General features: G+C 48.1%; 1 protein-coding gene across 1 annotated transcript in view; it reads right to left on the minus strand.

Annotated features, from left to right (window-relative positions):
* Positions 1-3,885: 3,885 nt before the first annotated feature.
* The window catches only part of LOC149451033 (uncharacterized), a 132,864-nt gene continuing 109,145 nt past the window's right edge, over positions 3,886-27,604 (minus strand). Inside the window, 5 exon segments of the mRNA XM_089691117.1 lie at positions 3,886-5,668; positions 10,885-11,026; positions 11,133-11,339; positions 12,754-12,851; positions 12,968-13,097. Of these exon segments, the coding sequence (XP_089547243.1) occupies positions 4,086-5,668; positions 10,885-11,026; positions 11,133-11,339; positions 12,754-12,851; positions 12,968-13,097 (2,160 nt within the window). The 3' untranslated portion in view covers positions 3,886-4,085.

Here is a 27,604-nt window from a genome sequence, read left to right on the forward strand (position 1 = left end):
TGTCCAAGTATACCACGTCCCCCGCCACCCCTCTGTGCAAGTATACCACGTCCACACCCACCCCTCTGTCCAAGTATACCATATCCACCGCCACCCCTCTGTTCAAGTATACCACGTCCACCGCCACCCCTCTGTCCAAGTATACCACATCCACCCATCTGTCCAAGTATACCACATCCCCCACCACCCCTCTGTCCAAGTATACCACGTCCACAGCCACCCCTCTGTCCAAGTATACCATGTCCACAGCCAACCATCTGTCCAAGTATACCACGTCCACCGCCACCTCTATGTCCAAGTATACCACATCCACCGCCACTCCGCTGTTCAAGTATACCACGTCCACCAACACCCCTCTGTCCAAGTATACCACGTCCACACCCACCCCTCTGTCTAAGTATACCACGTCCACCACCACCCCTCTGTGCACGTATACCACGTCCACACCCACCCCTCTGTCCAAGTATACCACGTCCACACCCACCTCTCTGTCCAAGTATACCGCATCCACCACCATCCTTCTGTGCAAGTATACCACGTCCACACTCACCCCTCTGTCCAAGTATACCATGTCCACCGCCACCCCTCTGTCCAAGTATACCACGTCCACCGCCACCCCTCTGTCCAAGTATACCACGTCCACTGCCCTGTCCAAGTATACCATGTCCACTACCAACGCTCTGTCCAATTATACCACATAGACCACCACCCCTCTGTCCAAGCATACCACGTCCACCGCCACCCCTCTGTCCAAGTATACCACATCCACCCCTCTGTCCAAGTATACCACGTCCACAGCCACCCCTCTGTCCAAGTATACCATGTCCACAGCCACCCCTCTGTCCAAGTATACCACGTCCACTGCCACCCCTCTGTCCAAGTATACCACGTCCACAGCCTCCCCTCTGTCCAAGTATACCACATCCACTCATCTGTCCAAGTATACCACGTCCACAGCCACCCCTCTGTCCAAGTATACCACGTCCACAGCCACCCCTCCCCCCTGTATAAAGGTTTTGCTCACCTCCTCATAAAAAGAAATCAGATTTGTGTGACAACTTCTGTCTTTCATGAATCCACGCTGTCCGTGGCTTACTATATTTGTTTCCAGCAAGAACTCATCTCTGTGGTCTTTTATGAAACTCTCCAGTATCTTCCCAACTACAGAAGTGACACTAACAGCTCTATAATTACTTGGGAAAGATTTTGTCCCCTTTATAAATATTGGCCCCACATTGGCCTTACACCAATCCCGTGGTACTATGCCAGTCATTAAAGAGTCCCTAAAAATGAGAAACAATGGCTGTGAGATGACAGAGCTGGATTCTGTAAGGCCCCGTGGGTGTATGCCATCCGGTCCACGGGCTTTATTCACCTTTATTCTATTCTATAATATTTCTGGATCATATCAATTGTGAGCCAATGTGGATGATGTGGGGGGTGTCAGTACCACGCCCATTATGGACAAGAGCCCCCCCATGCTCCTTTGTATACACAGAGCTGAAGAAGGGATGTCATACATTGTCCTTCTCTTTGTCCCCCCCACCTAGATGGTTCTGTAAAGGGCCTACATGCTGGGACCGGACCTTTCTACTATTCATAGATTGGAGGAATGTTTTGGGGTGGTCCTGATATCTTTCTGTGGTTTGTGTTCAGTTTTTGTGCCTTTATTTCCTTTCTGCATCTTCTGTTCTATTCTCTGTAATGTGTAAACGATGATGGCGTTCCTTCATTGTTATCTGGAATAAAAGCTCTTTTCTTATTATCTATGGCTTTTGTCACTTTGGCCGGAAGACACAGAGGTTGGATTTGTAGCCTTTTATACTTGGTGCCCACGGGGATATATTCTGCAGTGTGGTCACATACAGTCTTTGTGAAGAACTCCCATTTCTGTGTTGTGTTCATCGAAGACAATATTCCTCCCAGTCTAAGTCTTGGAGAGCAGATCTCAGCCTTGGAGAATTAGCTCTCTTAAAGTTCAGCGTTTTTATTTTCCCCGTATGTGCTCGCTGTTTACAGCTAACAATGAAATCATGTTATGGTCACGGCTACCCAGATGTTCTATATATGGACATTCGTAATAAGCTCTGCATGGTTGGAGATGACCAGGTCCAGCAGAGCATCATTCCTAGTTGGGGCCTCTATGACCAGGTCCAGCAGAGCATCATTCCTAGTTGGGACCTCTATGACCAGGTCCAGCAGAGCATCATTCCTAGTTGGGGTCTCTATGACACAGGTCCAGCAGAGCATCATTCCTAGTTGGGGCCTCTATGACCAGGTCCAGCAGAGCATCATTCCTAGTTGGGGCCTCTATGACCAGGTCCAGCAGAGCATCATTCCGAGTTGGGGCCTCTATAACGCAGGTCCAGCAGAGCATCATACCTAGTTGGGGCCTCTATGACGCAGGTCCAGCAGAGCATCATACCTAGTTGGGGCCTCTATGACACAGGTCCAGCAGAGCATCATTCCTAGTTGGGGCCTCTATGACCAGGTCCAGCAGAGCATCATTCCTAGTTGGGGCCTCTATGACCAGGTCCAGCAGAGCATCATTCCTAGTTGGGTCCTCTATGACACAGGTCCAGCAGAGCATCATTCCTAGTTGGGGCCTCTATGACCAGGTCCAGCAGAGCATCATTCCTAGCTGGTGCCTCTATGACAAAGGTCCAGCAGAGCATCATTCCTAGTTGGGGCCTCTATGACCAGGTGCAGCAGAGCATCATTCCTAGCTGGTGCCTCTATGACAAAGGTCCAGCAGAGCATCATTCCTAGTTGGGTCCTCTATGACCAGGTCCAGCAGAGCATCATTCCTAGTTGGGGCCTCTAGGACACACGTCCAGCAGAGCATTATTCCTAGTTGGGGCCTCTATGACAAAGGTCCAGCAGAGCATCATTCCTAGTTAGGTCCTCTATGACCAGGTCCAGCGGAGCATCATTCCTAGTTGGGGCCTCTAGGACACACGTCCAGCAGAGCATCATTCCTAGTTGGGGCCTCTATGACACAGGTCCAGCAGAGCATCATTCCTAGTTGGGGCCTCTGACCAGGTCCAGCAGAGCATCATTCCTAGTTGGGGCCTCTATGACACAGGTCCAGCAGAGCATGATTTTTAGTTGGGGCCTCTATGACACAGGTCCAGCAGAGCATCATTCCTAGTTGGGGCCCCTATGAACTGAACCATACAATTGTCCTGTAGTAGGTTTATACATGTTTGTCCTTTAACTGTTCCTGCAGTCCCATTACTCCAGTCAGTTACCATCCCCCATTATTATCACTGTCCCCGCCCTTTCCATCTGTGGGAGGAGCTGAGTCTCCACCTCTTCATTAACAGTAGGAGGCTTATAACAAACTCCAATGATGACCTTTGTAGTACCGCCCCCCATGTGCAGCTCCAACCATAATACTTCAGCCTCATCACACTCTCCATCAACTAGGTCCTCTCACACTCGCTGAGATCACTTCTCACATAGACAGACTCCACCCCTTTCCTATTCCAGACAGACTCCACCCCCTTTCCTATTTCCCCATCTCTCCGAAAGAGAACCTAGCCAGGAATATGAATGGCCCAGTCATGTGAGGAATGAAGCCAAGATTCAGCAATACCAATCCAATCCTAGTTCTCTTCATTCACCAAACCTTCCAACTCACCTATTGTGCTGGGCAGACTTCTGGCATTGGGGAACAAACACTTCCATTCACTGACACTTCCTTTATTTACTGACACCTTATCCATTCACTGACACCTCCTTCATTCACTGACACCTCGTCCATTCACTGACACCTCCTTCATTCACTGACACCTTGTTCATTCACTGACACCTCCTTCATTCACTGATACCTCCGCCATTCACTGACATCTCCTTCATTCACTGACACCTTGTTCACACAGATTTTGTGTATTTTTTATTTTCATACAAATGGTACCAATTCCACTGGTTGTAACATGGGAACCTTCTTACCATCTGCCATAGCCCTCCCCCCATCTTTCCCCATTCCGCCCCCCAATAAAGACTGACCCCGGTCTGATCTGTCTACCACAATATAATCCCTGATGTACAGGAAGACAGGACTTCAGTGAGGGACATTTCCCTCACTCAGGACAGGAAAGTGGCTTCTCCCCCGTGTGAGATCTCTGATGTTTGTAAAGAGAGATCTTATAGGAAAAACATTTCCCGCACTCAGGACAAGAATATGGCTTCTCCCCCGTGTGAGATCTCTGATGTAAGTGAAGACTGCGATTTTGTGAAAAACATTTCCCGCACTCAGGACAGGAATACATCTTCTCCCCCGTGTGTAACCTCTGATGTCTGGAAAGCCTGGACTTCTCTGAAAAACATTTCCCGCACTCAAGACAAAAATACGGCTTTTCCCCCGTGTGTAACCTCTGATGTCTGGAAAGATAAGACTTATAGGAAAAACATTTCCCGCACTCAGGACAGGAAAGTGGATTCTTCCCCGTGTGAGATCGCTGATGTGAGTAAAGACTGGACTTCTCTGAAAAACATTTCCCGCACTCAGGACAGGAATACGGCTTCTCCCCCGTGTGAGACCTCTGATGTCTGGAAAGATAAGACTTATAGGAAAAGCATTTCCCGCACTCAAGACAGGAATATGGCTTCTCTCCTGTGTGAGACCTCTGATGTGAGTGAAGATAGGACTTCCATGAAAAACATTTTCCGCACTCAGGACAAGAATACGGCTTCTCTCCCATGTGAGATCTCTGATGTGTGTGAAGACAGGAATTCTGTGAAAAACATTTCCCGCACTTAGGACAAGAATACGGCTTCTCTCCCGTGTGAGATCTCTGATGTCTGGAAAGAACGTACTTATAGGAAAAACATTTCCCGCACTCAGGACAGGAATGTGACTTCTCCCCTATGTGAGACCTCTGATGGACGGTAAGTGTTGATTTTGCTATAAAACATTTCCCACACTCAGAACAGAAATACGGCTTCTCCCCCGTGTGAGACCTCTGATGTACGATAAGTATTGATTTTTCTACAAAACATTTCCCGCACTCAGAACAGGAATACGGCTTCTCACCCCTGTGAGATCTTTTATGCACATTAAGTTTAGATTTAGATTGGAAACATTTCCCGCACTCAGAACAGGAATGTAGCTTCTCCCCTGTGTGAGACCTCTGATGTATGATAAGTGTTGATTTTTCTACAAAACATTTCCCGCACTCAGAACAGGAATACTGCTTCTCACCCCTGTGAGATCTTTTATGTACATTAAGTTTAGATTTAGATTGGAAACATTGCCCGCACTCAGGACAGGAATGTAGCTTCTCCCCTGTGTGAGACCTCTGATGTATGATAAGTGTTGATTTTTCTACAAAACATTTCCCGCACTCAGAACAGGAATACGGCTTCTCCGCCGTGTGAGATCTTTTATGCACATTAAGTTTAGATTTAGATTGGAAACATTTCCCGCATTCAGTACAGGAGAAGCTCTTCCCTGTTGGAAGGCCGGCCCGGTCCCGCACAGTCTGAGGTTCCTCAGGATACGAGGAATCCGATGGTCCATCTACACTGGGTGGTGCCGGATGGATATTGGAGCGAGCCGGGTTTTCTCCTGGACTATACTGTGTGATGTCCTCATCTTCTACTTTCCAGTCTGGAGACAAAGTGAGACAATCCTCGGAGGTTTTCCTCATCTCCCGGCCATGGACTAAAATACAAAGACAAAGAGGATTACTAGACAGGAGCTGATTGGTTCCCCCAAACCAGGACTCCGCCCACATCAGGCAGCTTGGTCTCTGAAGAGCTTACAATTCCATCTCCTACCAGGTCATTTCTTTATTCATGGACCTTAGTCAGAGAGTGAGGATGGGGGGAGAACAACCAAGATGATGACTGGATTGATCCTGAAGACCACCATCATTGGGGTATTGACTCCTCCCTCATCCTGACCCTGAAGACCACCATCATTGGGATATTGACTCCTCCCTCATCCTAAAGACCACCATCATTGGGGTATTGAGTCCTCCCTCATCCTAAAGACCACCATCATTGGGGTATTGAGTCCTCCCTCATCCTGAAGACCACCATCATTGGGTTATTGACTCCTCCCTCATCCTGACCCTGAAGACCACCATCATTAGGGTACTGCCTCCTCCCCCATACTGAAGACCACCATCATTGGGGTAGTGACTCCTCCCTCATCCTGAAGATCACCATTATTGGGGTATTGACTCCTCCCTCATGCTGAATACCACCATCATTGGGGAATAGACTCCTCCCTCATTATCACTTTCTGGTTGAAGGATGTTATCACATTATTATCACCATGTGACCTGCTGAGACCAATCACTGCAGGTCACATGACAGTTGTATACACTGGATGGCTTCATTTTCTTCTCAAAAGACCAAAACTTTTTTAATAAAACGTTTTTCTTTGTTTCTGTTATAAAAGTTTACAAATAAATAATTGTTCTTCAGAAATTTAGGCTGAGATGTATTCTGCTCCATTTCTGGGGTGAAAAAACCCAAATTAGGATTTATGATTTAGTCTGAAGGGAAGTTATAGAGTTCACAAACTATGGGAGATATCTGAGTATTGATCAATCCTGAAGTACTGACAGCCAATCTCATTTCCTGAGGTCCAAGAATGTCGGGACGGGACAGACATCCCCCCCCCCCCCCCAAATGTCGGGACGGGACAGACATCCCCCCAAATGTCGGGACGGGACAGACATCCCCCCCAAATGTCGGGACGGTTACAGACATCCCCCCAAATGTCGGGACGGTTACAGACATCCCCCCAAATGTCGAAACGGTTACAGACATCCCCCCAAATGTCGGGACGGTTACAGACATCCCCCCAAATGTCGGGACGGTTACAGACATCCCCCCAAATGTCGGGACGGTACAGACATCCCCCAAATGTCAGAACGGTACAGATATCCCCCAAATGTCAGAACAGTACAGATATTTCCCAAAATTTTAGTTTGGGTACAATGTTGTATGATCGCACAATTGTCATTCAAAGTGTGAGAGCGCTGAAACATGAAAAATGGCCTGGGCGGGGGGAGGGGGTTAAAGTGCCCGGTATGGAAAGGGTTAGTGGGGTACCACAAGGCTCAGTGTGATTAGTGGGGTACCCCAAGGTTCAGTGTTGGGACCCCAACTTAATATATTTATAAACAATATAGGGTCTATTAAAAATCCCAATACATAAGGGGGGATATGATCTCCATGTATAATACATAAGGGGGGATATGATCTCCATGTATAATACATAAGGGGGGATATGATCTCCGTGTATAATACATAAGGGGGGGTATGATCTCCGTGTATAATACATAAGGGGGGATATGATCTCCATGTATAATACATAAGGGGGATATGATCTCCGTGTATAATACATAAGGGGGGGATATGATCTCCGTGTATAATACATAAGGGGGGATATGATCTCCGTGTATAATACATAAGGGGGGATATGATCTCCGTGTATAATACATAAGGGGGGATATGATCACCGTGTATAATACATAAGGGGGGATATGATCTCCGTGTATAATACATAAGGGGGGATATGATCACCGTGTATAATACATAAGGGGGGAATATGATCTCCATGTATAATACATAAGGGGGGATATGATCTCCATGTATAATACATAAGGGGGGATATGATCTCCATGTATAATACATAAGGGGGATATGATCTCCGTGTATAATACATAAGGGGGATATGATCACCGTGTATAATACATAAGGGGGGGATATGATCTCCGTGTATAATACATAAGGGGGGATATGATCTCCATGTATAATACATAAGGGGGGATATGATCTCCGTGTATAATACATAAGGGGGGATACGATCTCCGTGTATAATACATAAGGGGGGAATACGATCACCATGTATAATACATAAGGGGGGATATGATCTCCGTGTATAATACATAAGGGGGATATGATCTCCGTGTATAATACATAAGGGGGATATGATCTCCGTGTATAATACATAAGGGGGGGATACGATCTCCGTGTATAATACATAAGGGGGGGATACGATCTCCATGTATAATACATAAGGGGGGGATACGATCACCATGTATAATACATAAGGGGGGATACGATCTCCATGTATAGTACATAAGGGGGGATACGATCTCCATGTATAGTACATAAGAGGGGGATATGATCTCCATGTATAATACATAAGAGGGGGATATGATCTCCATGTATAATACATAAGGGGGGGGGGTATGATCTCCATGTATAATACATAAGTGGGGATAGGATCTCCATGTATAGTACATAAGGGGGGATATGATCTCCATGTATAGTACATAAGGGGGGATATGATCTCCATGTATAGTACATAAGAGGGGGATATGATCTCCATGTATAATACATAAGGGGGGGGGTTATGATCTCCATGTATAATACATAAGGGGGGGATATGATCTCCGTGTATAATACATAAGGGGGATATGATCACCGTGTATAATACATAAGGGGGGGATATGATCTCCGTGTATAATACATAAGGGGGATATGATCACCGTGTATAATACATAAGGGGGGGATATGATCTCCGTGTATAATACATAAGGGGGGAATATGATCTCCATGTATAATACATAAGGGGGGGATATGATCTCCATGTATAATACATAAGGGGGGATATGATCTCCATGTATAATACATAAGGGGGGATATGATCTCCATGTATAATACATAAGGGGGATATGATCGCCATGTATAATACATAAGGGGGGATATGATCTCCATGTATAATACATAAGGGGGGATATGATCTCCATGTATAATACATAAGGGGGGATATGATCACCATGTATAATACATAAGGGGGGATATGATCACCATGTATAATACATAAGGGGGGGTTGCTGTAGGAAAGTCCTGGATCCTTTCTTGGATACACAGAATATAACTGGATATAACATTTATAGGGAAAGGTGATCCCGGGAATATCCGATTGCCTCTCGGGGGGTCAGGGAGGAATGTTTCCCCTGCAGGAGGAGATCGGATCGTGCTTTGCTGGGTTTTGCCTTCTGGTGGATCAGCTGTGGGTGTCGGATTATAACTTTTATTATTAATGGTACAACTAGATGGATGTCTTTTTTCAGCCAGACTAACTATGTAACTATGTAGGTCCCACACCGCTGCCTCCCATCTCCTGAGACTGCACTCAGTGACTTGGGGCTGAGACACTACAGACATATCCCTCCACCCGGCACAGCCAGCAGATAACAGAGAAGGAAGATTATGGGAGAGAAATCCAGGAATACAGGACGGGGAACACAGCTCAGGGAAGTGACCCGGGATTACAGGCTGAACACAGAACAAATGGCGGCTGACTGGCGCATTACCGCCTACAAAGTGCTTCATTCCATCCCATGCGGAGTCATGTGACCTACAAACCTTCAATGCCATGTTGTATTTATTACCTCCGAGGGATGAAATCATGGAAAAATGATGAATGCAGGGAAACGGGATATGACGTCATCACGCTCGGCGTCTTCATAGGGTGCGGTATCCACGAGGAGGGAAGAGGCATGAGATGCAGCTCCATCTTGGATGAGCACGAGGCAATCTAGAATATGACGAGGCAACCGTTCTAAGGAGTCTTTTCGGTGATTTCAGAGACACGGCTCACTTCCTCCGGTGGCCAGTAACAGTCTGATTGGCTGAGTGACTTTAGATGGGAATCGGGAACGTTGGTTGTTCTGCCTGCAGCCCGAGTGTGAGGGAAATGTTTGGGCTCTAGGTGGTATATAGTATATACTATGTTGTATACGGTCAGTGATACGGGACGCAGGTCTCATACACCCCTATAGGAAGCGCACTGAGCCTCTAATAAGCCCCTCATGTTGGGGGGATGGGCGTCACCCTAGACTCTGACCCCTCCTTCCGGGCCCCACATCCAATCACCGGCTAAATCCTGCTGCCTCAACCCCCGGAACATCGCCAAACTCCGCCCCTTCCTGACCAATGACACCACAAACTCATCCACGCCTTGTTATATCCCGCCTCCATTACTGCAACTCCCTCCTCACTGGTCTACCGTCACACAGGCCACACCCCCTTCAGTCTATTATTAATTCTGCTGCTAGACTCATACACCTTACCAACCAATCAGTGACTGCCGCCCCTCTCTGCAAATCCCTCCACTGACCTCCACCCCTCTCTGCCAATCCCTCCACCCCTCTCTGCCAATCCCTCCACCCCTCTCTGCCAATCCCTCCACTGGCCTTCATTCACTGTCCTCCATCCCTCTCTGCCAATCCCTCCACTGACCTTCACCCCTCTCTGCCAATCCCTCCACTGACCTCCACCCCTCTCTGCCAATCCCTCCACTGGCTTCCATTCAGTGTCCTCCACCCCTCTCTGCCAATCCCTCCACTGTCCTCCACCCCCCTCTGTCATTCCCTCCACTGACCTCCACCCCTCTCTACCAATCCCTCCACCCCTCTCTGCCAATCCCTCCACTGACCTCCATTCAGTGTTCACCACCCCCCTCTGTCATTCCCTCCACTCCCCTCTATGATTACAGCACGTCCACCATGTGAATGACAACCTTTCTATGACCCGTGTGATCTAATACATACAACATGGCATTGAACGTTTGCAGGTCACATGACTCCGCATGGGATGGAAGGAACCACTTGGTAGGCAGTAATGCGCCAGTCAGCCGCCATTTTTTCTGAGTTCCAGTATTTCAGGTTTACAATCCACGCTTTTATTGAAGTGAGTTGCAGATATAATCCAGATACGTTTACCGGATCAATCGGGACGGCATTGTTTCTTCTGATGTATTACAGGCTGATATCACCCCGCCCCCGCCCTACTCTGGACCAATCAGTGAGCAGTATGGGTGGAGGAATGGATTTGGTGTTCATGACCCACCTGTGCTGATCTCTGTAGGAGTGTCCTCCTCTATAAATGTCCCCGTTATTCCATCCTCCTCCATAGACTGCTGATCATCCCTCACATACGCCTCTTCTTCTTCTGCTTTCACCTCAAATTCTATATCGATTGGATCTCCACTCTACATCAAGAGAAGGAGAGGAAATATCATCTGGAAGATAGAAGGTCACAGAAACTCCACACATTGTCTGTATGAATCCATGTTCTAGATGCTCCATCCCACCAACCTTGCAATGGTGAGGGATGGTGTGACCTTCCTGTGTGGAATCCCGGGAATACAGAGGACGGGGACATCTCTCTGGTGGCTTCCTGGTATTAGGTGGCTCCATCATCTCCTTGTGTCCTTCTGAAAACTCCTCCATCACTCCATACTCCTCATCCTCCTCTTTATACTCTTCTTTAACATCAATATTATCATCCCCGAGGATTCCACTCTGAGAGATATAATAAAACATTCATTGTAACAAACATGCCGAGTATAAATCCCACCTACCAATAATTGTCATCATCTACCCCATTATCATCTCACGTGTGGACTACTGCAACTGCCTCATCACCGGCCTCCCGCACCACCGGCCTCCCGCACCACCGGCCATCCCGCACCACCGGCCATCCCGCACCACCGGCCATCCCGCACCACCGGCCATCCCGCACCACCGGCCATCCCGCACCACCGGCCATCCCGCACCACCGGCCTACCTCATCACAGGCTATCCTGAACTCAGCGGCCAGACTCATCCACCTTACCAACCGCTCCGCTTCTGCCACCCCTCTCTGCCAATCCCTCCACTGGCCTCCACCCCCTCTGTCGTTCCCTCCACTGGCCTCCATTTAGTGTCCTCCACCCCCCTCTGTCATTCCCTCCACTGGCCTCCATTCAGTGTCCTCCACCCCCCTCTGTCATTCCCTCCACTGGCCTCCACTCAGTGTCCTCCACCCCCCTCTGTCATCCCCTCCACTGGCCTCCACCCCCCCTCTGTCATTCCCTCCACTGGCTTCCAATTGCCCAACTCATTAAATTCAAACTACTAACACTGACATACAAAGCCATTCATAACTCCTACCCAAACTACCTCACCGACCTGATACCCAAATACCACCCAACCGGTAATCTTTGCTCCTCACAAGACCTCCTACTTTCTAGCTCCCTGGTCTCCTCCTCCCACGCCCGACTGCAGGACTTCTCCAGGCCTTCCCCCATCCTCTGGAACTCACTACCCCAATCCATCAGACTGTCACCTACCCTACTCACCTTTAGGCACACCCTGAAAACCCATCTCTTCAGGGAAGCCTACCCCACCCTCACCTAACAGCCGATCTCCTCCACTCCTCCTACCACTCCATCACCCACAACCACTTCCTCCTGTACCACTACCCCCTCCCTCCTAGATTGTAAGCTCCAAGGATCAGGGCCCTCGCACCCCTCGTGTATTGTATTGTTACTGTATTGTCTCATGTTCTGTCCCCACTATAATGTACAGCGCTGAGCAAACCTTCTGCCGCTATATAAATACTGTATATTAATATCTACCTGATGATGGTGAGGGATGGTGTGACCTTCCTGTGTGGAATCCCGGGAATACAGAGGACGGGGACATCTCTCTGGGGGGTTCCTGTAGCTGGATGACTCCACCATGGTGTCCTGGTACAGATCTTTGTGTTCTTTTAGAAGCTCTGACTCTTCCATCCCCCCATCCTCATCCTCCTCCTCTTTTATCTCTTCTTTAACTTCAACTTTAGGATCTCTCAGGTTTCCACTCTGAATATATAATAAAAATGACATCAATGGTAACAATGCAGATAATGTACAGATCCTAATGATACTATCAGTGATTGTCCCTCATCTACCTGATGATGGTGAGGGATGGTGTGACCTTCCTGTGTGGAATCCCGGGAATACAGAGGACGAGGACATCTCTCTGGTGGGTTCCCATGACTGGATCCATCTGTAGGAAACACACACACTGACTGAATCCATTGTTTCTATGTGTTTATCAGATGATGGGGGATCTAGGTGGATCCTCCGTACTGCTCTCTCCTTTACAATAAAGTCTCCTCTTACCCGGTGATGTGAGGGGCGGCTGATTGTCCATCATGACGTCCTTGTAGAGATCCTTGTGTCCTCTCTGGTGGTCCTCCATCATGACGTCCTTGTAGAGGTCCTTGTGTCCTCTCTGGTGGTCCTCCATCATGACGTCCTTGTAGAGATCCTTGTGTCCTCTCTGGTAGTCCTCTATCATGACGTCCTTGTAGTGGTCCTTGTTTCCTCTCTGGTGGTCCTCCATCATGACGTCCTTGTAGTGGTAAGGTGTATTGATGTGTATCATCTGCTGGAGATAAAAGACATCACATGACTATGGAGGAAGAGGATGGACATGACGGGGGGTTACTGGGTGTAAATAGAACCTAACATCTTATTACCTCCTCTGCTGCTACTTCCTGCAATGTCTCCGATCTCATTCACACCGAATGGCACAGCCTGTATTTATTCCATGTCACTTCCTGTCTGTTCCTAACATCACTTCCTGTCTGTTACTGACATCACTTCCTGTCTGTATTCCATAGAGAAGTCCTGTCTGGTTAGTAGAAATGAGATCACCATCTTGTGGAGTTCAGAGGAACTGCAGCCACGAGAAATGTCCCCTAATACCCATTCCTGCATTGTATTACCTTACAGAGATATCAGGGAGGAGCCAAAATAACTAATAAAAGTAAGAAACAATAAAACTAACTCTTATGCAACCAACTGTTTAAAAATATATTTTACTGCAGATAGTAAAGTCTTAAAGACACAGAACTCCCAATATAACAGAGAACCCCAAAATCAGACAGACTACCCAGAATGTCCCGTCCTTCATATCAGAGACTAAGACAGACTACCCAGAATGTCCCGTCCTTCATATCAGAGAGAGAGACAGACTACCCAGAATGTCCCGTCCTTCATATCAGAGAGAGAGACAGACTACCTAGAATGTCCCGTCCTTCATATCAGAGAGAGACAGACTACCCAGAATGTCCCGTCCTTCATATCAGAGAGAGACAGACTACCCAGAATGTCCCGTCCTTCATATCAGAGAGACAGACAACCCAGAATGTCCCATCCTTCATATCAGAGAGAAACAGACGACCCAGAATGTCTCATCTTTCATATCAGAGAGAGACAGACTACCCAGAATGTCCCGTCCTTCATATCAGAGACCGAGACAGACTACCCAGAATGTCCCAACCTTCATATCAGAGACCGAGACAGAGTACCCAGAATTTCCTGTCCTACATATCAGAGAGAGTCAGACTACCCAGAATTCCCCGTCCTTCATATCAGAGACCGACTACCAAGAATCTCCTATCCTTCCTGTCAGAAAGAGACAGACTACCCAGAATGTCCCATCTTTCATATCAAAGAGAGCAAGAGACAGACGACCCAGAATGTCCCATCCTTCATATCAGAGAGAGAGAGACAGACTTCCAAGAATGTCCCATCCTTCATATCAGAAGAGAGAGACAGACTACCCAGAATGTCCCGTCCTTCATATCAGAGAGAGACAGACTACCCAGAATGTCCCGTCCTTCATATCAGAGAGACAGACTACCCAGAATGTCCCATCCTTCATATCAGAGAGAGAGACAGACTACCCAGAAGGTCCCATCCTTCATATAAGAGAGAGACAGACTACCCAGAATGTCCCGTCCTTGATATCAGAGAGAGACAGACTACCCAGAATGTCCCGTCCTTCATATCAGAGAGAGAGACAGACTACCCAGAATGTCCCGTCCTTCATATCAGAGAGAGAGACAGACTACCGAGAATGTCCCATCCTTCATATCAGAGAGAGACAGACTACCCAGAATGTCCCATCCTTCATATCAGAGACTGAGACAGACTACCCAGAATGTCCCGTCCTTCATATCAGAGAGAGAGACAGACTACCCAGAATGTCCCGTCCTTCATATCAGAGAGAAACAGACGACCCAGAATGTCCCATCTTTCATATCAGAGAGAGACAGACTACCCAGAATGTCCCGTCCTTCATATCAGAGAGAGACAGACTACCCACAATGTCCCGTCCTTCATATCAGAGAGAGACAGACTACCCACAATGTCCCGTCCTTCATATCAGAGACCGAGACAGACTACCCAGAATGTCCCAACCTTCATATCAGAGACCGAGACAGACTACCCAGAATGTCCCGTCCTTCATATCAGAGACCGAGACAGACTACCCAGAATCTCCTATCCTTCCTGTCAGAAAGAGACAGACTACCCAGAATGTCCCATCTTTCATATCAAAGAGAGCAAGAGACAGACGACCCAGAATGTCCCATCCTTCATATCAGAGAGAGAGAGACAGACTTCCCAGAATGTCCCATCCTTCATATCATAAGAGAGAGACAGACTACCCAGAATGTCCCGTCCTTCATATCAGAGAGAGACAGACTACCCAGAATGTCCCGTCCTTCATATCAGAGAGAGACAGACTACCCAGAATGTCCCGTCCTTCATATCAGAGAGAGAGACAGACTACCCAGAATGTCCCGTCCTTCATATCAGAGAGAGAGACAGACTACCCAGAATGTCCCGTCCTTCATATCAGAGAGAGAGACAGACTACCCAGAATGTCCCGTCCTTCATATCAGAGACCGAGGCAGACTACCCAGAATGTCCTGTCCTTCATATCAGAGAGAGACAGACTACCCAGAATGTCCCGTCCTTCATATCAGAGAGAGAGACAGACTACCCAGAATGTCCCGTCCTTCATATCAGAGAGAGACAGACTACCCAGAATGTCCCATCCTTAATATCAGAGAGAGAGAGACAGACTACCCAGAATGTCCCATCCTTCATATCAGAGAGAGACAGACTACCCAGAATGTCCCGTCCTTCATATCAGAGAGAGACAGACTACCCAGAATGTCCCGTCCTTCATATCAGAGAGAGAGACAGACTACCCAGAATGTCCCGTCCTTCATATCAGAGAGAGAGACAGACTACCCAGAATGTCCCGTCCTTCATATCAGAGAGACAGACTACCCAGAATGTCCCGTCCTTCATATCAGAGAGAGACAGACTATCCAGAATGTCCCGTCCTTCATATCAGAGAGAGAGACAGACTACCCAGAATGTCCCGTCCTTCATATCAGAGAGAGACAGACTACCCAGAATGTCCCGTCCTTCATATCAGAGAGAGAGACAGACGACCCAGAATGTCCCGTCCTTCATATCAGAGAGAAACAGACGACCCAGAATGTCCCATCTTTCATATCAGAGAGAGACAGACTACCCAGAATGTCCCATCTTTCATATCAGAGAGAGACAGACTACCCAGAATGTCCCGTCCTTCATATCAGAGACCGAGACAGAGTACCCAGAACTTCCTGTCCTACATATCAGAGAGAGTCAGACTACCCAGAATTCCCCGTCCTTCATATCAGAGACCGACTACCCAGAATCTCCTATCCTTCCTGTCAGAAAGAGACAGACTACCCAGAATGTCCCATCCTTCATATCAGAGAGAGAGAGACAGACTTCCAAGAATGTCCCGTCCTTCATATCAGAAGAGAGAGACAGACTACCCAGAATGTCCCGTCCTTCATATCAGAGAGAGACAGACTACCCAGAATGTCCCATCCTTCATATCAGAGAGAGAGACAGACTACCCAGAATGTCCCGTCCTTCATATCAGAGAGAGACAGGCTACCCAGAATGTCCCGTCCTTCATATCAGAGAGAGAGACAGACTACCCAGAATGTCCTGTCCTTCATATCAGAGAGAGAAACAGACGACCCAGAATGTCCCGTCCTTCATATCAGAGAGAAACAGACGACCCAGAATGTCCCGTCCTTCATATCAGAGAGAGCAAGAGACAGACGACCCAGAATGTCCCGTCCTTCATATCAGAGAGAGAGAGACTACCCAGAATGTCCCATCCTTCATATCAGAGAGAGAGACAGACTACCCAGAATGTCCCATCCTTCACATCAGAGAGAGAGACAGACTACCCAGAATGTCCCATCCTTCATATCAGAGAGAGACAGACTACCCAGAATGTCCCGTCCTTCATATCAGAGAGAGACAGACTACCCAGAATGTCCCATCCTTCATATCAGAGAGAGAGACAGACTACCCAGAATGTCCTGTCCTTCATATCAGAGAGAGACAGACTACCCAGAATGTCCCGTCCTTCATATCAGAGAGAGAGACAGACTACCCAGAATGTCCCGTCCTTCATATCAGAGAGAGAGACAGACTACCCAGAATGTCCCGTCCTTCATATCAGAGAGAGAGACAGACTACCCAGAATGTCCCGTCCTTCATATCAGAGAGACAGACTACCCAGAATGTCCCGTCCTTCATATCAGAGAGAGACAGACTACCCAGAATGTCCCGTCCTTCATATCAGAGAGAGAGACAGACGACCCAGAATGTCCCATCCTTCATATCAGAGAGAGAGACAGACTACCCAGAATGTCCCATCTTTCATATCAGAGAGAGACAGACTACCCAGAATGTCCCGTCCTTCATATCAGAGACCGAGACAGAGTACCCAGAACTTCCTGTCCTACATATCAGAGAGAGTCAGACTACCCAGAATTCCCCGTCCTTCATATCAGAGACCGACTACCCAGAATCTCCTATCCTTCCTGTCAGAAAGAGACAGACTACCCAGAATGTCCCATCCTTCATATCAGAGAGAGAGAGACAGACTTCCAAGAATGTCCCGTCCTTCATATCAGAAGAGAGAGACAGACTACCCAGAATGTCCCGTCCTTCATATCAGAGAGAGAGACAGACGACCCAGAATGTCCCGTCCTTCATATCAGAGAGAGAGACAGACTACCCAGAATGTCCTGTCCTTCATATCAGAGAGAGAGACAGACGACCCAGAATGTCCCGTCCTTCATATCAGAGAGAGAAACAGACGACCCAGAATGTCCCGTCCTTCCTATCAGAGAGAGACAGACTACCCAGAATGTCCCGTCCTTCATATCAGAGAGAGACAGACGACCCAGAATGTCCCGTCCTTCATATCAGAGAGAAACAGACGACCCAGAATGTCCCGTCCTTCATATCAGAGAGAGAGACAGACTACCCAGAATGTCCCGTCCTTCATATCAGAGAGACAGACTACCCAGAATGTCCTGTCCTTCATATCAGAGAGAGACAGACTACCCAGAATGTCCCATCCTTCATATCAGAGAGAGAGACAGACTACCCAGAATGTCCCGTCCTTCATATCAGAGAGAGACAGACTACCCAGAATGTCCCAACCTTCATATCAGAGACCGAGACAGAGTACCCAGAATTTCCTGTCCTACATATCAGAGAGAGTCAGACTACCCAGAATTCCCCGTCCTTCATATCAGAGACAGACTACCCAGAATCTCCTATCCTTCCTGTCAGAAAGAGACAGACTACCCAGAATGTCCCATCTTTCATATCAAAGAGAGCAAGAGACAGACGACCCAGAATGTCCCATCCTTCATATCAGAGAGAGAGAGACAGACTTCCCAGAATGTCCCATCCTTCATATCAGAGAGAGAGAGACAGACTACCCAGAATGTCTCGTCCTTCATATCAGAGAGAGACAGACTACCCAGAATGTCCCATCCTTCATATCAGAGAGAGAGAGAGACAGACTACCCAGAATGTCCCATCCTTCACATCAGAGAGAGAGACAGACTACCCAGAATGTCCCATCCTTCATATCAGAGAGAGACAGACTACCCAGAATGTCCCGTCCTTCATATCAGAGAGAGACAGACTACCCAGAATGTCCCATCCTTCATATCAGAGAGAGAGACAGACTACCCAGAATGTCCCATCCTTCATATCAGAGAGAGACAGACTACCCAGAATGTCCCGTCCTTCATATCAGAGAGAGAGACAGACTACCCAGAATGTCCCGTCCTTCATATCAGAGAGACAGACTACCCAGAATGTCCCGTCCTTCATATCAGAGAGAGAGACAGACTACCCAGAATGTCCCGTCCTTCATATCAGAGAGACAGACTACCCAGAATGTCCCGTCCTTCATATCAGAGAGAGACAGACTACCCAGAATGTCCCGTCCTTCATATCAGAGAGAGAGACAGACTACCCAGAATGTCCCGTCCTTCATATCAGAGAGAGAGACAGACGACCCAGAATGTCCCATCCTTCATATCAGAGAGAAACAGACGACCCAGAATGTCCCATCTTTCATATCAGAGAGAGACAGACTACCCAGAATGTCCCGTCCTTCATATCAGAGACCGAGAGAGTACCCAGAACTTCCTGTCCTACATATCAGAGAGAGTCAGACTACCCAGAATTCCCCGTCCTTCATATCAGAGACCGACTACCCAGAATCTCCTATCCTTCCTGTCAGAAAGAGACAGACTACCCAGAATGTCCCATCCTTCATATCAGAGAGAGAGAGACAGACTTCCAAGAATGTCCCGTCCTTCATATCAGAAGAGAGAGACAGACTACCCAGAATGTCCCGTCCTTCATATCAGAGAGAGACAGACTACCCAGAATGTCCCATCCTTCATATCAGAGAGAGAGACAGACTACCCAGAATGTCCCATCCTTCATATCAGAGAGAGAGACAGGCTACCCAGAATGTCCCGTCCTTCATATCAGAGAGAGAGACAGACTACCCAGAATGTCCTGTCCTTCATATCAGAGAGAGAGACAGACGACCCAGAATGTCCCGTCCTTCATATCAGAGAGAGAAACAGACGACCCAGAATGTCCCGTCCTTCATATCAGAGAGAAACAGACGACCCAGAATGTCCCGTCCTTCATATCAGAGAGAGACAGACTACCCAGAATGTCCCATCCTTCATATCAGAGAGAGAGACAGACTATCCAGAATGTCCCGTCCTTCATATCAGAGAGAGAGACAGACTACCCAGAATGTCCCGTCCTTCATATCAGAGACCGAGACAGACTACCCAGAATGTCCCAACCTTCATATCAGAGACCGAGACAGAGTACCCAGAATGTCCCGTCCTTCATATCAGAGAGAGTCAGACTACCCAGAATTCCCCGTCCTTCATATCAGAGACCGACTACCCAGAATCTCCTATCCTTCCTGTCAGAAAGAGACAGACTACCCAGAATGTCCCATCTTTCATATCAAAGAGAGCAAGAGACAGACGACCCAGAATGTCCCGTCCTTCATATCAGAGAGAGACAGACTACCCAGAATGTCCCGTCCTTCATATCAGAGAGAGAGACAGACGACCCAGAATGTCCCATCCTTCATATCAGAGAGAGAAACAGACGACCCAGAATGTCCCATCTTTCATATCAGAGAGAGACAGACTACCCAGAATGTCCCGTCCTTCATATCAGAGACCGAGACAGAGTACCCAGAACTTCCTGTCCTACATATCAGAGAGAGTCAGACTACCCAGAATTCCCCGTCCTTCATATCAGAGACCGACTACCCAGAATCTCCTATCCTTCCTGTCAGAAAGAGACAGACTACCCAGAATGTCCCATCCTTCATATCAGAGAGAGAGAGACAGACTTCCAAGAATGTCCCGTCCTTCATATCAGAAGAGAGAGACAGACTACCCAGAATGTCCCCTCCTTCATATCAGAGAGAGACAGACTACCCAGAATGTCCCATCCTTCATATCAGAGAGAGAGACAGACGACCCAGAATGTCCCGTCCTTCATATCAGAGAGAGACAGACTACCCAGAATGTCCCGTCCTTCATATCAGAGAGAGAGACAGACTACCCAGAATGTCCTGTCCTTCATATCAGAGAGAGAGACAGACGACCCAGAATGTCCCGTCCTTCATATCAGAGAGAGAAACAGACGACCCAGAATGTCCCGTCCTTCATATCAGAGAGAAACAGACGACCCAGAATGTCCCGTCCTTCATATCAGAGAGAAACAGACGACCCAGAATGTCCCGTCCTTCATATCAGAGAGAGAGACAGACTACCCAGAATGTCCCGTCCTTCATATCAGAGAGACAGACTACCCAGAATGTCCTGTCCTTCATATCAGAGAGAGACAGACTACCCAGAATGTCCCATCCTTCATATCAGAGAGAGAGACAGACTACCCAGAATGTCCCGTCCTTCATATCAGAGACCGAGACAGACTACCCAGAATGTCCCAACCTTCATATCAGAGACCGAGACAGAGTACCCAGAATTTCCTGTCCTACATATCAGAGAGAGTCAGACTACCCAGAATTCCCCGTCCTTCATATCAGAGACCGACTACCCAGAATCTCCTATCCTTCCTGTCAGAAAGAGACAGACTACCCAGAATGTCCCATCTTTCATATCAAAGAGAGCAAGAGACAGACGACCCAGAATGTCCCATCCTTCATATCAGAGAGAGAGAGACAGACTTCCCAGAATGTCCCATCCTTCATATCAGAGAGAGAGAGACAGACTACCCAGAATGTCTCGTCCTTCATATCAGAGAGAGAGACAGACGACCCAGAATGTCCCGTCCTTCATATCAGAGAGAGAAACAGACGACCCAGAATGTCCCGTCCTTCATATCAGAGAGAAACAGACGACCCAGAATGTCCCGTCCTTCATATCAGAGAGAAACAGACGACCCAGAATGTCCCGTCCTTCATATCAGAGAGAGAGACAGACTACCCAGAATGTCCCGTCCTTCATATCAGAGAGACAGACTACCCAGAATGTCCTGTCCTTCATATCAGAGAGAGACAGACTACCCAGAATGTCCCATCCTTCATATCAGAGAGAGAGACAGACTACCCAGAATGTCCCGTCCTTCATATCAGAGACCGAGACAGACTACCCAGAATGTCCCAACCTTCATATCAGAGACCAAGACAGAGTACCCAGAATTTCCTGTCCTACATATCAGAGAGAGTCAGACTACCCAGAATTCCCCGTCCTTCATATCAGAGACCGACTACCCAGAATCTCCTATCCTTCCTGTCAGAAAGAGACAGACTACCCAGAATGTCCCGTCCTTCATATCAGAGAGAGACAGACTACCCAGAATGTCCCATCTTTCATATCAGAGAGAGACAGACTACCCAGAATGTCCAATCCTTCATATCAGAGAGAAACAGACTACCCAGAATGTCCCGTCCTTCATATCAGAGACCGAGACAGAGTACCCAGAATTTCCTGTCCTACATATCAGAGAGAGTCAGACTACCCAGAATGCCCCGTCCTTCATATCAGAGACCGAGACAGACTACCCAGAATGCCCCGTCCTTCATATCAGAGACCGAGACAGACTACCCAGAATGCCCCGTCCTTCATATCAGAGACCGAGACAGACTACCCAGAATGTCCCGTCCTTCATATCAGAGACCGAGACAGACTACCCAGAATCTCCTATCCTTCCTGTCAGAAAGAGACAGACTACCCAGAATGTCCCATCTTTCATATCAAAGAGAGCAAGAGACAGACGACCCAGAATGTCCCATCCTTCATATCAGAGAGAGAGAGACAGACGTCCCAGAATGTCCCGTCCTTCATATCAGAAGAGAGAGACAGACTACCCAGAATGTCCCGTCCTTCATATCAGAGAGAGACAGACGACCCAGAATGTCCCATCCTTCATATCAGAGAGAGACAGACTACCCAGAATGTCCCGTCCTTCATATCAGAGAGAGAGACAGACTACCCAGAATGTCCCGTCCTTCATATCAGAGAGAGAGACAGACGACCCAGAATGTCCCATCCTTCATATCAGAGAGAGACAGACTTCCCAGAATGTCCCATCCTTCATATCAGAGAGAGACAGACTACCCAGAATGTCCCATCCTTCATATCAGAGAGAGAGACAGACTACCCAGAATGTCCCATCCTTCATATCAGAGAGAAAGACAGACGACCCAGAATGTCCCATCCTTCATATCAGAGAGAGAGACAGACTACCCAGAATGTCCCGTCCTTCATATCAGAGAGAGTCAGACTACCCAGAATGTCCCGTCCTTCATATCAGAGAGAGACAGACGACCCAGAATGTCCCATCCTTCATATCAGAGAGAGACAGACTACCCAGAATGTCCCGTCCTTCATATCAGAGAGAGAGACAGACTACCCAGAATGTCCCGTCCTTCATATCAGAGAGAGAGACAGACGACCCAGAATGTCCCATCCTTCATATCAGAGAGAGACAGACTTCCCAGAATGTCCCATCCTTCATATCAGAGAGAGACAGACTACCCAGAATGTCCCATCCTTCATATCAGAGAGAGAGACAGACTACCCAGAATGTCCCATCCTTCATATCAGAGAGAAAGACAGACGACCCAGAATGTCCCATCCTTCATATCAGAGAGAGAGACAGACTACCCAGAATGTCCCGTCCTTCATATCAGAGAGAGTCAGACTACCCAGAATGTCCCATCCTTCATATCAGAGAGAGACAGACTACCCAGAATGTCCCGTCCTTCATATCAGACAGACAGCCAGCTCTTGAAGGCTGGTAGGAAAGAACCCTAAGGGTACCTAAGGGCTTGACTAGAAGAGGAAAAAGTGCCCAGACACCTCCACAGGGGTAAGAAGAGAGAAGAAATATGGCACAACCCATATGGGGCACAAGACAGCAGCAGGTCATAAGGATGCACAGGGACCCATGTGCCTAAACACCCACCGCTGCCTCAAAACTGCCTACATCTAATCACGGAGCATGGTCCAACAAAGCATCCTCAGCTGAGGAGAGGGGAAGGGGGGAAGGGATCCTAGATTGTATACCTGATTAGGAACAGGAGCAAGGGAAGGAGTCTGGAGGAACTGCACATCTGTCATCAAATGAGAACTTACCCTCCAGTGACCAGGTCCCACAAAGGTCTCCAGGCAGACTCCCTACCTGCTGGGGGAACTAGCAGCAGGACCCCAGAATGATCTTCTTGCTGACAATGAGGAGAGCACAGGGACATCCAGCAATTAAATCTTCCTGCCAGGTGATCAATCAACAGCTTTCAGGTACCAAATCAGAAGAGAACCAGACGGCAAATTCTTATCTCCGAGGAGGACAGCATAGTGAAACGTAACACTCTCAATGTAGTTGTCAAGGTCCTACCTTTTCCCTGAGGTTATGTTACTCCATGTGCTGTCGTCCATCTTGGATTCTGCTGTGCATGATGGGAACCCTTTTATGCCTTCAGGTCTCTGAGGTCCATCCCCCAGAGGGGTGTGGCTGATGACATATAAGCCTGTGGCCCGCACATGCTCTTTGCACTTGTGTCTTGTGTCTTTGTGTTGCTATTACTCTGTTCTGACTCTCGTGACTCTCCTGGTATCTGATTCGGCTTGTGACTTGACTATTCTTTGTATTCTCCTTTGATCTGACCCTCTGTTGCTGAACCCGGCTCGTGACCTGTGATTCTCGTCTGCTGTCCTGTACCATTTTGTCCTGTTGTTGTTGACCCCGGCTTGTCTGACTACTCTTTTGTCTCTTCCACCAGTTACACGCCATTGGCGGCGGCCATTACCGCAGCTGAGGTGTCTCGGGGGCCGCGACCTGGTTCCTGGCTGCGTCAAGTCCATCCCCACCATCAGGGGCCCTGGTGAAGGGCAGCCTGGGACTTAGACTCCGCGCCCTGAGGGACTTTGGTCTGTGGGTGGTGGTTGTCGTCAGCCAGTGCGTTACATTGTTAGGCCTGCCTGTCCGTTCCTCAGCTCCTGCCCTGACAGTAGTACAGCATAGGGACTAGGCCACTAGACCTGCCACAGGGAAAACTCCCAGACCATTCCATAGGGGAAGACTCTTCAACATGTGAGGGATTTCCAGTGGAGCTCAGGTCAGAGTACCAAGTCATGGAGGGGATGCTTGATGAGACGGGAACTGTTCCCAGGAAACAGATTGGAGCCCCAGACATGGGGACACCCCTGCAAGTGAAAACTTTCATGGTGAAGGGAATAAACTGCCCCTTTCAGACAAAAAGGCAGACAGGTAATATCTGGAAGTACTTGGTCTACAGAGACCATTTGGATGTTTCGCCCCAAGTTCAGGCTCCCAGGCATGAGGGATTGATAAGGACTGGGTTACAACTGAAAAAGGGAGTCTAAATTATGAGAGTAATCCCTTGGCACCCTACACACCCTGAAAGATGAGGGAGGGAGAATGATTCTGACTTATAAGGGGAGGAATTAAATCCCTAAAGCACGGGTGTCAAACTGGTGACCCTCCAGCTGTTACCAAACTACAAGTCCCATGGGTCATTGCAAGATTGACAGTTACAAGCATGACTCCCAAAGGCAGAGGCATGATGGGACTTGTAGTTTTGCAACAGCTGGAGGGCCGCCAGTTTGACACCCCTGCCCTAAAGAAATGAGCAACCTTGCCCAACAGTGACCTTTAAATAACCCAAGGCCTGGAACACGAGGCTGATTCTCCAGATGATGGGTAGTACATCTATAAGGATTGAAACAACCCCGGTAAATCTGTCCACTTCAGGAGACTGCAATGACCCCAACCAGAGGTAGACTGTTGGAATTCTCAGAGACAGTGACAAGGTCAACATGGCCAGCATGAATAGAAGTTTTAGGCCAATCACAGACATAATCTGCAGGGGACCATTTAGAGCCTTTGAGGGCAGAATGTATCGATATCTGAGCAAAAACAGCCAGAAAGTCCAAAGTGGAGACTGAGGTCCCTGCGGACATGGGGGATACCTTGGCCACACACGAGAGAGCTTTGGTAGACTGCAATAAAGATGATCCGGTGACAATAGGGCCCTGATTTACTAAGAATTGAGTCTACCAGAAGACTCTGACCATTCAGGCAGACTCAGTTAAATCAATTAAGACCTGTCAGTCTTCTGAGTGGCGTCTAGCAATCTCATTGAAAAGCGTCTACTTTCCTGTTAGTAAATGTGGAATCGCGTCTGGCACATTTTTACGTGCAATACCGGATATGTTCGCTAGATGGCGCACAAGCGCGGGCTTTGGCGTTTTTATGTTTGCATATGAGAATACTTAGAATGTAAAATAAAAAGCACATCTATATTTTTTTTTTCTGCTGTTTCTCCAAAATGATGAGACAACTAATGCATTTACTAATGAATGTCATACATTCTATTTTCAAATGTTAAACATTTTCACACTTATATCTCAAATAATTTGGATAGTTCTAAGTTCCCAATATAATGATATATCTTCCTTCTCTGTAATCGTGTAACTATTCTATGTTACAGTCATAGTGCAGCGCTATAAATGCATGTGATCAATAATGAACGCATGGAAAAACCAAAAAGTGCAAAGAATTGCAATAATGATGTAAAATGGTAAATGGGGCTAAAATAAGTTCCTTTAATCATTCCTGAATAATGGAATGTCCTTGGTGTGAGAGTACCAACTCAGAGAGTGCCTATGAATGGCACGTGTGGTCTCTCCGTGACGGACAACTCAGGGAGTGCCTATGAATGGCACGTGTGGTCTCTCCGTGACGGACAGTAGTGCATGAACTCGTGAAAGGTCATCCACCCTTGGGACTGGTCTACACTCACCAGAACAAAAGTATTAATGCGCATGGGTTATACACATCACACATCTGGGGGTGCAGCGGTATGCTGGCAGCTATGGGTTAGTCATCCAGCTCCATCCATCCATCCATCAGGGTGGGTGCCCAAATGGTCCTGGGGAGGAATTAGCTCAGCCACAGGAGCCAGAAAGGTGCTTAATAGTGTAGTACAGACTTCTGGTTCCGGCGTCGCATGGAGTGAGGAGGACATCCCGCGGCTCCGGAGCGTCCTGCCTATAAATACAGCCTCCTGCACCGGAGGACTGCGGTACAAGGCATGGGAGTGCCCCCCCCCCCCGCTCCTGACCAGCTATGGAGCGATATTTGCGGGCAGCAGCATCCGGCCAGGATCCCGCTCCCCGCACACAGAGGGACGGGTCTGCCATCCGTGCAGCCAAGATGGCCACCGCTGACAATGCTGCAGAGAGCAGCCTTCACTCCCCTGAGTCAGCTCCGCAGTGCAGCAGCCACAGCCCCTCCACCCTGATGGCCGGCATGGAGACAGACCAAGGGCCAGACCCAGATCCAGGGTCAGGATCAGGTAGGAGAGAGGAACAGCCACTTCACACTCCCTTGATAGGACATGCTGATCACAGTAGTCCCACGGACCAATATGCACAAATCGCACAGGCTGTTGCCTCTCTGTTGCTACCGAACATCACACAAGCAGTAGACAGAGCGGTGAACCTGGGAATAGAACAGCTTAGAAGAGATTTGGGAGAAAACGCAAAACGCATAACTGAAGTTGAACATCGCCTCTCTGACTTAGAGGATGAATGACAAGCTATGCAGGTGAATGCTACACAAGCCAAACGTGAGCAGCAAGCCATCCTAGAAGAGCTGGATGATTTAGAGATCCGCTCACGTAGGAACGCCAAACGCATAACCGACATTGAACATCGCCTCTCTGACTTAGAGGATGAATGACAAGCTATGCAGGTGAGTGCTACACAAGCCAAACGTGACCAGCAAGCCATCCTAGAAAAGCTGGATGATTTAGAGATCCGCTCACGTAGGAACAATTTACGGGTGGTGGGTCTCCCAGAATCCTTCAGCTCAGGCCAATTGTCTGAAATTGCTCTAAACGTATATCCGCAGCATTGGGAATTACAACACACTGCCAAGTTGAAAGTGCGCATAGACTGGGCGCCCCCTCAAACGATCGCCTTATGCCACGGTCCACGATTGCTAAATATCTTAACTACGCTGACCGAGTGGCCATTA

Source organism: Staurois parvus, unplaced genomic scaffold, assembly GCF_062004578.1.
Source record: "Staurois parvus isolate SC_StPar_1 unplaced genomic scaffold, SC_StPar_1.0 ptg000551l, whole genome shotgun sequence".
Taxonomy (NCBI): Eukaryota; Metazoa; Chordata; class Amphibia; order Anura; family Ranidae; genus Staurois; species Staurois parvus.